Below are 12,444 nucleotides of genomic sequence, written 5' to 3' on the forward strand. Positions count from 1 at the left end.
TAGAAATGCCAACATTTAAAGTTCTGGATAACTATGTAGTGTAAATTAAACCCAGAAATATTATAATAAATTTTCTCAAGGTGTCCCCAGATGATCCTTTGTAGCATTGTTTTGATACCTATTTTAAATTTTTTTTAGTGGTTATTCACATGAAGGTTATAATTTAGTCTCAGCTTAACTTTCTTGCTTACTTTCATGGACTGTTTCCTCTATAGGAAGTGATCTCCAGAATGGCATTTTGGGATTTGTTCCAGAAGTACAAAGCGCTCTCGTACTTGATGAAGACTCGGAGGACAGAGAGGTGCTGCTGATTGTCACAAGGCAACCAAACAGGTGCAGGCAACAGCCGATTCGAATGTGCTTCCCACATGTTGTAACATGCTGTGTTGTTAACCACAGGAGCTGCTGTTAGTGGAAGAGTTTATCAAAGAGTTTTAAAATAAATCTGCCTTTCAGCTGCTTTAGTAACTTCTCAGAAGTTGATGAACTGGCTTTAAGTTGTGAATGTGATTAGGTCTGTCACTCTACTGTGATAAAGCAGAGACAGGAAAAACAAGTATTTTCCAACTTACACTATAAGGCTACAAGTGTGAAAGATTTGCTTGAGTTAAAATATTTGCCCTGCTCGAGGTGTAATTCAAATTCTCAACTCCCCGTGTAGTACAATGTAGGTATGAATACTAAAATGAGCAATTAAGAAGGCACCTGAGTGTCAGCACTATGATAATGTTTTCAGTCACACAGACATACTATATTTTTTCTAATTAGCACATATATATATATATCTATATGTTGCACATTGATGTGTACTTTTAATCAAATATGCTCAAGTACTTCACATTCCTTAAACTTAGAGGAAAGACAAATCCTACCTGGTTTTCCAGGCGAACGGTTACTGTAGTATTAAGGAAGGTACACGAGCAACTCCCTTCCAAGAACCAGTGTCTCTTATGCAGCTAATGTCATGTTTTCTGAAATAAAAAATGAGAATAATCTAGCTCCATGTAATTGCTTTATTTTCTTCCTGTGTGATGTTTTTGTGATCTAAACACATGTCAGGTGAAGGAATTTAAATTAAAAAAGAGAAGTTTTCATCCTACAGCAGTTTGTTCCCTGGTGATAAGCTTTGAATCATAACAGAAAACGTGTGTTACCTCCGTGGTTTATGTTTCCTAAAACAATAGTGATCTCCTTCAGTACATATATACTCTCGATTTGCTTATCGGGCTTTTGAAGAGGTGAAGATCTTTTGGCGTGTGACCTTTAATAAAACAGCTGTTGTCCTTCTGAAGGATGGCGTGAACTTGGAGAATGAACTTGTATCCGTGGTGGGATCCACTACCTGCATGGCAGGTCAAACGTTGTGCAACATCTCCATTGAACTAAAGCCTGAGAATGTAAGTAATTATTACTCATTTGTGTATAGCCCTGTGGTGTTGAATTGCAGCTTATCAAGACTGAAAAAACCCTCTGATCTGGAGGAAGTGATGTATGGGACACAGTCTGGAGATGGTAACTTGACATCTGCTCAGCTCCTCTGCAAATACATGTTTATTTACAGGCTTGTGCTGCATTCATGGTGACTGCTAAAAACTTGGGAAGATGAGTATTTAATTTGAAGAGTAAAATGCAGATCTTTTATAGAACCATAAGAAAAAAGAATGGAGTTATCTCAGTGAGATGTGTATTCATTTGCTGCATTCTTATCCTCCGCACAGTAAATTCTTAATCAGCTAAAGGACTTCTTAGGGTGTTTTATAGAAAGCATATCCTGCAACTAATAACACCTCATTCTACAAAAAAAAACCAAAACAAAACGCTTTTATTGCAACAATTTTTACTGGAAACAAAAGGAAAAAATAATTTTGTTTGAACACCTGGTGCTTAGAACAGTCCCTTAAGAAAGGGAAGATTAATGTTTGTCATTCTTACAGAGTGAAGAGTTTGAAATTTTCCGATAAACTATCTGAATCGTCAGGCTAGTGGCAAAGCTGAGGTCTGGGGAATGGAAAAAAGACAATATGAGAAGGTTTCTACAGTTTGTCTGACTACACTTTAGAAAACAACGCAAGATGTAGGATGTGGGAAACAATTATTTCCCACTAGGGAACTGTGTGCATTCCTTTAGCTCAGAGGGCTATTTTCCTTCTGCATCTTCGGATGTAATGTTTAAATTACAGAGCCAAGGAATAAAATATACGCATGAGTGGATCACAGGTGGCCTCGCTGAGCAAACTGGGATTTTGAACCTGTTTATTCCAGAGGAGTGTTATCATTAGTTAATGACAGCGGACTGGCAGCGTTAGAAACATGCATTTATACCACATGAAGCACAAGCGTGTGCCACTCAAACAGGTGCTAATGGAAGGTTAGTTCCCTGTGGCGCTACAGTGAATTTGTGCCTGTCATCCATTAGTCAAGATCATTCCATGTAAATAATTACTGGATGACTACTCGATTAAAAATATATGCTGTTTAGCACCCCCCCCCCAAATATTCTTTAATTCTTCTTCCAGTTCTTCTTCCATAAAATAGCTTATAAATTAGCAACAAATACATTATGAAATGATGAAGTAATAAATGCATTCAATAAATATTTTACATTTTTATGGCGTGCGGTATGACATCTAGCTTTTAGAAAGTTTTTGCTTGGTCAGTTGCACTGACTTCATTTGCTAAGAGCTGGATCCTGCTTTCCTAGAATTACAGTAGAATTTCCAAAAATCCAGACCCGGAACAAAAATCTATACTTGAAATCATCTTCAATTACCAACTTTTTTTTATAATGCTATTGTCTTGTAAAGAACTATGGAGGTTTTTTTTCTGGTTTGCTGCTTCGTCAGTGCATCTGATAGGTTCAGATGCCATATTTCCAATTATTTATGGAATCTCAGGAATCGGATATCTATTTCTAAACATGTTATATCTGTAGTGTAGATAGAAAATCAAAGGTAGGGCAACACGTCATAGTGTAATTTAATATTGCTATCTTATTTTCAATAAACAGGCATTCAGTTTGTAGAAATTCCTAGACTATTTCTTTGACATGTGAACGCTGAAATTCAATAGCCTGTATTTCCAGACCAACACAAGATTTCTGTATATTCTAAGCCTCACAAAGGCCTACCAGGTAGTATCTGCAGGCTTTGGGATTTTGGATAAATTCAGTTAAACATCCAAACCTAGTTAGTTTTGCTTGTAAAAATATGTGCAAACATGTTAGTGCACAAACACTAAGGCTATATGTAAAATGCTATTCAAAACTGTGGTTAGCAGAGTTCAATATAAAAATACAGTCAATATTAACTGAAGATTCAAAACTGCATACTCGCTCTTCTATGGAGTTTATTACACAGGTAAGAAGGTGGGTGCATGCCTTTTCATAAGGCAAAAATTAAGTGAAAGAGCAAATTCCTTACAAAATGTACAGCTGTGTAACTCCATAATCTGGAAAATTGAGCTCTTAAAGCATTTACCATCTTGTCTTATGGCAAATTTACGGTAACAATACGTGTAGTATACAAATAGCTGTTTTATTGCGGTAGAGTCCCATGCAAAAATTCACGATGTCATTATTGCATGTGGCATTGCTGCAACATTATTATTTTTAGGATATATTAATACTTCCTTGCACTTACTGCACATTTCAAGAGGCATGCTTATAGTGTTAGTATCCATTGTGCATACAAAATAATGCAAACTTTTTAAAAACAAATAATTAGTGGGTCTTATAATGACATGAAAATTATCCCTCCTTTACAGGTACCTGAATTTGAGATGTATTTTTTTGTTGAGCTTTATGCTGTAAGCACAGGAGCTGCATTGAACAGCAGTGCCAGATTTGCTTTTATAACCGTCCTTGAAAGCGACGCTCCTCGTGGTTTAGTGTATTTTGCTGTGGGATCTCGTTTTGCTGTGGCTCACAAGAAGACAACTTTAATCAGCCTGCAAGTGCATAGAGATTCTAGTACATCGGTCACCACAGTGGTCAGCTCCAGCATGCAGGTAAAGCGTCTATTGCTGTTTTTATAATTTAACTTATTTTTTTGCTAGTAAATCGTTCATTCTGTAAAGTGAATCTGGCTGTAATTAGCATTTTTTTCAGGAAGCAGTCAAGCATTTGCTGGGCCCATACATTATAATTTTGTTTGTTTTCCACTAGTAAAAAGGCCTTGTTCACTCTTGTATTATCAAGAGTGATTTGTTTCATAGTACCTTTCAGTTACCTCAAAGACAACGGGCAGGCAGGCATTAAATACATTTCTTTCTTTGTCCTAAAGTTCTTGAAATACTCAAATTTTTGAGGCTTTTTTCTCTCAAATTAAGTTTTTATTATGTGTATGCCTGTCAAGCTTCAGATGCCAACACACTTGCTGTTTTAGGTGAAAAATGTATTAATACACAGAGCACACTGAGGAAAAGAGAAGGAGCGCTTTCATCAGATTTTATTGCATTTTCTTGAAGTTCTAAACTAAAATTATCTGATTAAAAAATCTCACGTGCTTAAGCCTATTTTACCATCCCCTTTCATTTTTTTGGTTATGTTTACAGCTGTAACATCAGACACTTCTAACTTGGGACCCTTTTATCTCTAAATGACTACCTCATTATTAACTGACAGATTATGAAGATTCTCCTTTAGCAGAAGTAACACAACTGCAAAAACATGATTCCTTCCTTGATTTCAACGTCAAGGAACAGGCTGCAAGAGGGGTGTAATTCCATCAACCTTTACAATAAAACGCTTTGCATTCTATTGCTGTATTGGATGCATATTTATTTCAACTGCATGGGATTACGTGATATTTCCATCCATTTCTTATAGCTGACCAGTGCAATTTTTGTTGAATTGCGTGATAACAAATTTTCACATTCTTTCCAGCCAAAAGTTCATTATAATTTAGATGTTAAATGGAGAAGAAATTGCTACTGTCCAGTGTCTATTTAGGCTGAAATATAGGGAGCATTTCTTTACCTGTTTATAATTTTTATATAGCAACCCTTCTTCGGATATTTTTAGGTAATGAGTGTGCGTGACCACACACCAAATTATTGGTGCTCTTGGTACCTGTAAAATAAGAAGCCGTGGCAGACAGGAAACAGATGTTTATCTCATTTCTACAAAGGTTTCTTAAACAATGCTCTTGCCACTGGTGCTTTTATTACCACTTATTGCTCCATTTCCTAGTTCTCGATTGGAAGGGGTAAACAAAAGGCAACTTCTTACTGAAATTTGCACAGATGATGTGATTTTGTTCTAGAGCAATTTTGAAAGAGATACACACTGCATTGATTTACTAAGTTCTCTGAACTCAAAAAAAAATTCTGATTTATTCCATAAGTAAACTCTACTAATTAAAGCAAAATGTTTTCAAAAGCGGTCTAGTATTTCACAAATAAACATCTTTGCTTAATAGTCAGTATACAATCAGTTCTTACTAAATTAAGAAATACTATTGAATTTGAATAATAGCCCGGAATGTTAGTTTCCACTTAAGGAAAGTTTGTTATATTACGAGATATAATACCAGGGTTATGGCAACTGACAAAACCAGTAAGGATATGAAGAATCTGCAGACCTCGTGGAAGGTGAAAAGAGTGCTACTTCACAGAAGAAATGAGGCCCTATAGCATTCCTAGGTATCTTTACTGGGACTAAAAATATCATGAACTGATATTAATTTGGGCACAGGTTTCCAGAGTGGTTTATTTTTTTCCTTTTGTTTAGTTTTTATGTATCTGTAATGCCTGCCTGTACCCTGAACCGAGGGAATTTCATGCTACAGACCTAAACTTATATTGTGCCCTCTGGAATTCACCTTACAGATGTGCTAACGTTTCTGTAACATCTGTTCACCCAGAAAAAGCTTTGTGATTTTTGTTTTGCAAAAGAACGAGAGGGATCCTGTACACTATCGACAATATATAGAATTCTTTCCCTGGGCAGTCAGTGATTACAGGTGACAGATTGCTACTTCAGGGAGATATTTCATTTAAGGTAATTGTTATATAATTCTTAACTGCATTTTGAAAGAGGGTTTCTTTTTTTACACACTTAAATTTTACCTATTTACAACAGGAGTTCTACAGCAGCTGTTTTTGAACGATTGTATCTATCATAATGTTACCCCAAACTCTTCTGATTTGTTTTAAGGAGCTACGGAAACCTGAACCTATTGGCCGGACCTTCATATCTCCAACTGTGGCAGGACAAGATTTTGCCAGATCTGAGGGTTTATTGACTTTTGAACCTGGACAGAGAAATATGTTCCTGGATGTGACCCTGACTCCAAAGACAGGATCTTTAAACCCATTTCCAAAGCGTTTCCAGGTTGTACTTTCTAATCCCACAGGCGGTGCCAGGGCAGATGACGTGTATGGCATTGCTAAGGTCACCATTGTGTCAGATTTGGACTCCTTGCCAGTTTGGACGCTCATTGATCAACTCCATCAGCCTCTTGATGACACCATCTTACACAGAGTCCTCCAGAATCTGAATGTCAAAGTGGCTACAGAAACCACAGAAGAGCAGCTTACTGCTGTGATGCATATAATAGATAAGGTAAACCTTTCCTGCTCTTTCTTGAATGACCAATGACTTTAATAAGAGTAAAATAACACACAGGTCTGTGATAAGATCAAGGACAGCATCCACAGCAGGGACCCAGGGATCCAGGGACACAGACAAAGGTAAAAATAGAAGCTGTGAAGTCCCAGTCATGGAAGACGTTTGCCTGCTACAAGTTAGGATGGTGGCCGGCAGTCAACAATCAAATAGGTTGAAAAGAACAACTGGTATTGATTTTGTGTATGTACCTATAGCACGATGTTTTGTGCTGTGCCACATTTTCCTTTTGGTGCCACGCTTTCACAGAGCTTGTTACGATTTCTTGATTCTCAGGGCATATCTTTGTTGGTTTTAGCCCTGGCACAAGGCAGTGAGGCTCAGGGTTCACAGAATCACAGATTCACAGAATGTCAGGGGTTGGAGGGCCCTGGAAAGCTCATCCAGTGCAATCCCCCCATGGAGCAGGAACACCCAGATGAGGTTACACAGGAAGGTGTCCAGGCGGGTTGGAATGTCTGCAGAGAAGGAGACTCCACAAGCTCCCTGGACAGCCTGGGCCAGGCTCTGCCACCCTCACTGGGAACAAGTTTCTTCTCAAATTTAAGCAGAACCTCCAAAACTCCTGTGTTCCAGTTTGTACCCATTACCCCTTATCCTACCATTGGTTGTCACCGAGAAGAGCCTGGCTCCATCCTCCTGATGCTCCCCCTTTCCATATTGATCCCCATGAATGAGTCACCCCTCAGTGTCCTCTTGTCCAGCTCCAGAGCCCCAGCTCCCTCAGCCTTTCCTCACACGTGAGATGCTCCACTCCCTTCAGCATCTTGGTGGCTGCGCTGGACTCTCTCCAGCAGTTCCCTGTCCTGCTGGAACTGAGGGACCACAACTGGACAAAAGATTCCAGGTGTGATCTCCCCAGGGCAGAGCAGAGGGGCAGGAGAACCTCTCTGACCTACTGACCACCCCCTTCTAACCCACCCCAGGTACCATTGGCCTTCCTGGCCACAAGGGCCCAGTGCTGGCTCATGGTCACCCTGCTGTCCCCAGGACCCCCAGGTCCCTTTCCCCTACACTGCTCTCTGATAGGTTGTTCTTATCTTCACATTTGAATACAGTCAACACACCAGCAAGTCCTACCAGGACCAGCTGGAGTCTTCTGCTGTTGTCTTAACCAGGCCTGCATATTCTTTTCCTTTTTTTTTCCCACTGCATTACCTCTGGCAATTGGGCTGGCAAGTACCTGAGCACTTCAGCATTGCCCTGAGTTCTGTGAAAACCCTGGGACTAGTTTTGTGGCTTCCTGGCTCTTCTGGACTTGTGGAGCAATGCAAAATGCATCTGGAAAGTGTTTAAATGTGGAGCTGGAAAATGTTTAAATACCTAGACACAAAACAGTATAAAAATATTAATGAAGAATAATTCATTTGTGACTGTTGCCATTTTGACACAGAAATCGTATCAAGAATCCTCAGGGCGCAACGATCTTTGACTTGTGAAGGAATGAAAAGTCCCACATGGTTTCTTTAATAAATCCATATTAGTAAGGATATCTTTGTGTAGTTTTGACATAGACTGCACCTGATGCCTTGGCCGCAGTGATCAAGAAATGAAAAATACGCTGAACTTTCAGAATGAACACTGGGATAAATGTTCGTTTTATGAGGAAATGTTACAAGCAGACTTGTGTGCATAAAATGTTCGATTTCTTCTCCTCCCTTTAGGTGACAGATGTTGGTGAGAAACAGTTACTCACTGATAAAAGTAGAAGCCTTTTCTATGAGATACTCTGCACCCTGGCTAGCCCAAAACGCGAGGACACACGAGGATATAGCCTGCTTGCTGCGGTGACCGGGAGATTTGCCTTTTCCCTGTTGACAGGGGTAATGTGTGGGTCACCGGGAGAAAGGTAAGTAACCTTGAATTCAAAATACGTTTTGAAAATACCAGAAAGCTAATACAGTAAAAATGTAAATTATATTTTTTAGAAAATGGATCTTGTTACCTGTATGAAAACGTGTTGCACTCTGTCGGAATCTTACAAAGCTCTAAGAGCTGGTGTCACAAATGCGGGGTAGCTCTGAGAGTAGAAGTCAGGAGATCTGGGATGTATTAAGTCACCATTAGCTTAAATATTGCTTAGAAAAGGATTAATTAGTCTTGCTAAGAAAATAACGTAATTATATGATGGAGAGCTATGCTTTAAGATTTAGGTGACAGTAAGTAACCCAAAATTTCTACTGGCATTCTCTAATTTCTGTGTACATGGTTTTGCTCACTTGAACATTATTTAGAATTGGTTGAAAGCAACTCATAGTTTTTACACGTAGTTTCAAATTCCTAGTTTTTTCTGCAAGTGCATCATAACCTATGGCCAGGCTAATGGGCAGGGAAAATAGATGACTGCAGAAACAAATGACAGTTTTATGACACAAACACTTTTCAACAGTGGGTTTCTCCCACTGTGAACCTATTAAAAAACTGGTAGTTGAATCTAGAATTAAAAAATACCTTTTTTCTTTTTTTCCCGTCAGGTGAAAATCAGCATGCTTTAGATTTCTTTCTCAGTGTCTTTTGGAGATGTAACTTTCTGTGACATTGCATAAGTTATAGGGGTTAAGATGCCCATCTCAGCCAAAAGACAGTAAATGGCATAAATAACAGTGCTATCTGGAACAGTGTCCAGAACTTGAAAGTTCAAATTCATTATTGCAAGTTTTTTGTGTCATCTCTTGGGAATAAGAGCTAGATCATCCATTTTAATGCTTCTCCTTGTTATTGACTCTTCTCTACATCAAGTTATAAAGATGAATATTATGATAACCTGTTTTACCATGGGATGGTTTTTCTTACAGATCATAGTGAGCAAAATCCAGAGGAGAAATGGAGAAGCCAAAATACATAATAATTCCACCCCTCCTTTTTTCACAGAAACAGAAGCTGTCTTTTTATTAAATGTAATAAAGCCTAAAATGATGAAGGAATAAAATATTAATTACGCATACATTTTAGAGTAATTATGTGAAGCATAGTGAAAGTTCAGTTCCACTTACCAGCCCTGTTGCTTTTCCTCTTCAACAGAGGTAAAAATATCCTTGACAGCTGCCCGTACATTGCAATAATGGCTCACAACTGGTTTCCTCAGCAAATCAACGGACACAGATTTGATGGAAAAGATGGAGATTTTATTCAAGTACCTGAACATTTGTTAAAGGTCTCTGTTGTGTTATCCCCTCTTCAAGAAGAGAACTGTGAATCTGTACAGTTCACAGAATACAGCAGTCAGCAGTGGTTCCTTACTGGAGACAAAGAGCTTGCCTTGAAGAACAAGGTTTGAAGATAATGCAATTTATTTTTTCAATAAATTAATTTATATATTACTCGAACTATCTTAAATGTCTTTAAAATGATGTGAGCGTTTTAGTGTGTTTGTGATTAAAACGAGCACTGACTGTTGAATTTTAATATTAAGTTTGTGTTTATGTTGTGTGTATTGTTTCAGGTTTTTTCCATGAGTTTGAAGGGTCGGAGTTCATACCCTTTGAAAGATAACAATGAAGTTGTTTATCGGATTTATGCTACAGGAAGTCGGATTGTTCCGCAAAAGTCTCTATGTCTCCTCTGGAGTCAAGCTGCTGAAAGGTTGTTTTATTAATCTGTTTAGTTTTCCAGTTTCTACCATGTGTATTTGTATAAAATCCCATTAAGTCCGATCAGATCGTCTGCAAGTACGAAATTGATCTATTTCTTATCCATCTTTTTCCCTTAACTTTTCTGGCCTTTGTACCAGCACGTAAAACATTCTGTATAATAAAATGTGTAGTTATTCTAACTTAGAGATTTCTCAGACTTCTACTATTGATTTTTTTCATTACAGTACTGTTTAGTTTATGTAATGATGTGTTGGGCAATGCTGAGAGGCCATAAATTCCAGAATGGCATCACTTCATTAATATTAGCGTCTTTTGTACTCTTTACAGTTGTTATCAGGCAACATTTCAAGTCCATTCTTACAAAGAATTAAACCTGCGTCTCTGGTATTGCTTCAAGTCACTGAAACAGAATATTCTTTATTTGCTAATATCCAGAATTTTGGCATAACTTTTGATGATGATCTCTGTAGGGCTCTTACTTTTTGACAGAAAAGCCATCTCCTGGTAGTTTTTAATATTGCTGCTGCTAGCTTGACTTGATGTATCCTGGTTTTCAGAAGTGGTGAACTGCTGATCATTTTCCATTCTTATTGCTACTCACACCATTGCATGTGGATGGGTTTTGATAGATTAAGACCTGCTGCTGAATTAGTCAGGCTCAAAGGTATCTCAAGGCCACTTCGAGAACAGAGTCTGCTGTGAGAAAGAGGGGCATTCCTCAATCACCGGGGTCCTGGCGTGGTGTGAATCATCGGACGTATCATCAGTGAGACTCCAGAGCACGGACAGCCCACGATCCTCATTTAACGAATCCATGCTTGGAGCGTGGACGCGTGATTAGAATATAGTTACGTATATAAGGAGACTTGTTTCTGTAATAAATGGCTTAGCGTGATTCACATTGAATCGACTTGTTTTGCTTGGTCCTTTATCTCGCTCTACAGCTGGTGACCCCGACGTGATACTCTGATCGGCGTACCAATGAAGTTGGGGAAAAGCCTAGAGCGGCCCAGCCGGAGGCGGATCAGCTGGACTGAGAACCGGGCGGAGGCGTACGGACGTTCCGCGTTGTTGAAGAAGTCACCGTAAAAGGGTGAGCGGCTGGGAGTGGGAGGAGGGAAGAGTGAAGTTATGGGGCAAAATAAATCCTTTGAGGAAGAAGCCGTAGTTAAACTCCTCCTGCCTATTCTCTCTATGAGAGGACTTAAATAAGAAGAAAGTAACATATGTGGACTATTAATTCGGTATAGAATTAAAGGCTACCCAGGAGAAAATGAGAAGGCTTTTAAACGTTAACTTTGGGATGATAAAAGGCAGAAATTATGGAATAGGGTCAGCAATGGAGATGATAAAGAAACTAAATCACTAGCGACTAAATGGAAGCTTAAAATTTCCACCTTAAAAGACTTTAAGACTGAGCGGGCTACTATTGCCAGAATTTTTCCAGCGTTGCAGCCTGATAACAAACCTAAAAATGACTGTGAAGTTTACCCGGATCGTGTCTTTTGACCCCCTCCCCACTCCATCCCCTGTTGTGCCGGCGGCACTGATTCATCAGTCCGGGGCGGGGGGAGGAAAATTACCGAGTGGATGGCCTCCCATACCATCACACGACCCTAAGGAGACCAAGCAGTCCAAGGAACTGGAGTCAGATAATTTGTCAAAAGAACTGTGTGAAATGTAACAGCTATAGATCATTTAGGACAGAACAATGGGGATTCGTCGAGGGGGGGCAGGTGTCCCACAACTCCTGGAAGAGACACTAATCGACACACCGCAACTACAGACACGATAAGTTTCTGAAATCCTGAGACAGTCAACAGATCTTGCACATCAAGCTATGAGAGAGGTGCCAAATCATTTGCAACTATTAATCACGGTCCCAATGAGAATTACATGCAATTTATTGACCATCTTCAAGACGCCATCAGTAAGCAGGCCGAAAACTTAGAAGCTAAGGAAGCACTAGTGTTGAGATTAGCAGTAGAGAATGCTAATATTTGCTATCAATGTGTTATTTGCAAGTTTTCCAGTACATATTATGTGCTCCTGTGTATTGCCTCTCTGAAAATCAAGCAGCTTGTCCGGAATGTGAGTTAATTGTTTTACTACTTGTTTTTAAGTGCGCTGTAAAACCTTCTCCCACTTTTCCCATTCTCACTGCAAGCAGCCCTGTGCCTTCCTCCCCTCCTCCCCCCCCCCCCCGCTTCTCAAGGTTTTTACTTG

General features: G+C 39.2%; 1 protein-coding gene across 1 annotated transcript in view; it reads left to right on the top strand.

The window, feature by feature from the left end:
* LOC308052607 (adhesion G-protein coupled receptor V1-like) overlaps positions 1-12,444 on the top strand; it is a gene marked incomplete at its 5' end in the record, with an annotated part of 36,705 nt that overhangs the window by 16,389 nt on the left and 7,872 nt on the right. Inside the window, 7 exon segments of the mRNA XM_080364668.1 lie at positions 216-333; positions 1,226-1,397; positions 3,763-4,005; positions 6,155-6,562; positions 8,290-8,474; positions 9,647-9,896; positions 10,068-10,207. Coding sequence (XP_080220794.1) covers positions 216-333; positions 1,226-1,397; positions 3,763-4,005; positions 6,155-6,562; positions 8,290-8,474; positions 9,647-9,896; positions 10,068-10,207 — 1,516 coding nt within the window.

Source organism: Nesoenas mayeri (assembly GCF_963082525.1).
Source record: "Nesoenas mayeri genome assembly, contig: SCAFFOLD_41, whole genome shotgun sequence".
NCBI lineage: Eukaryota > Metazoa > Chordata > Aves > Columbiformes > Columbidae > Nesoenas > Nesoenas mayeri.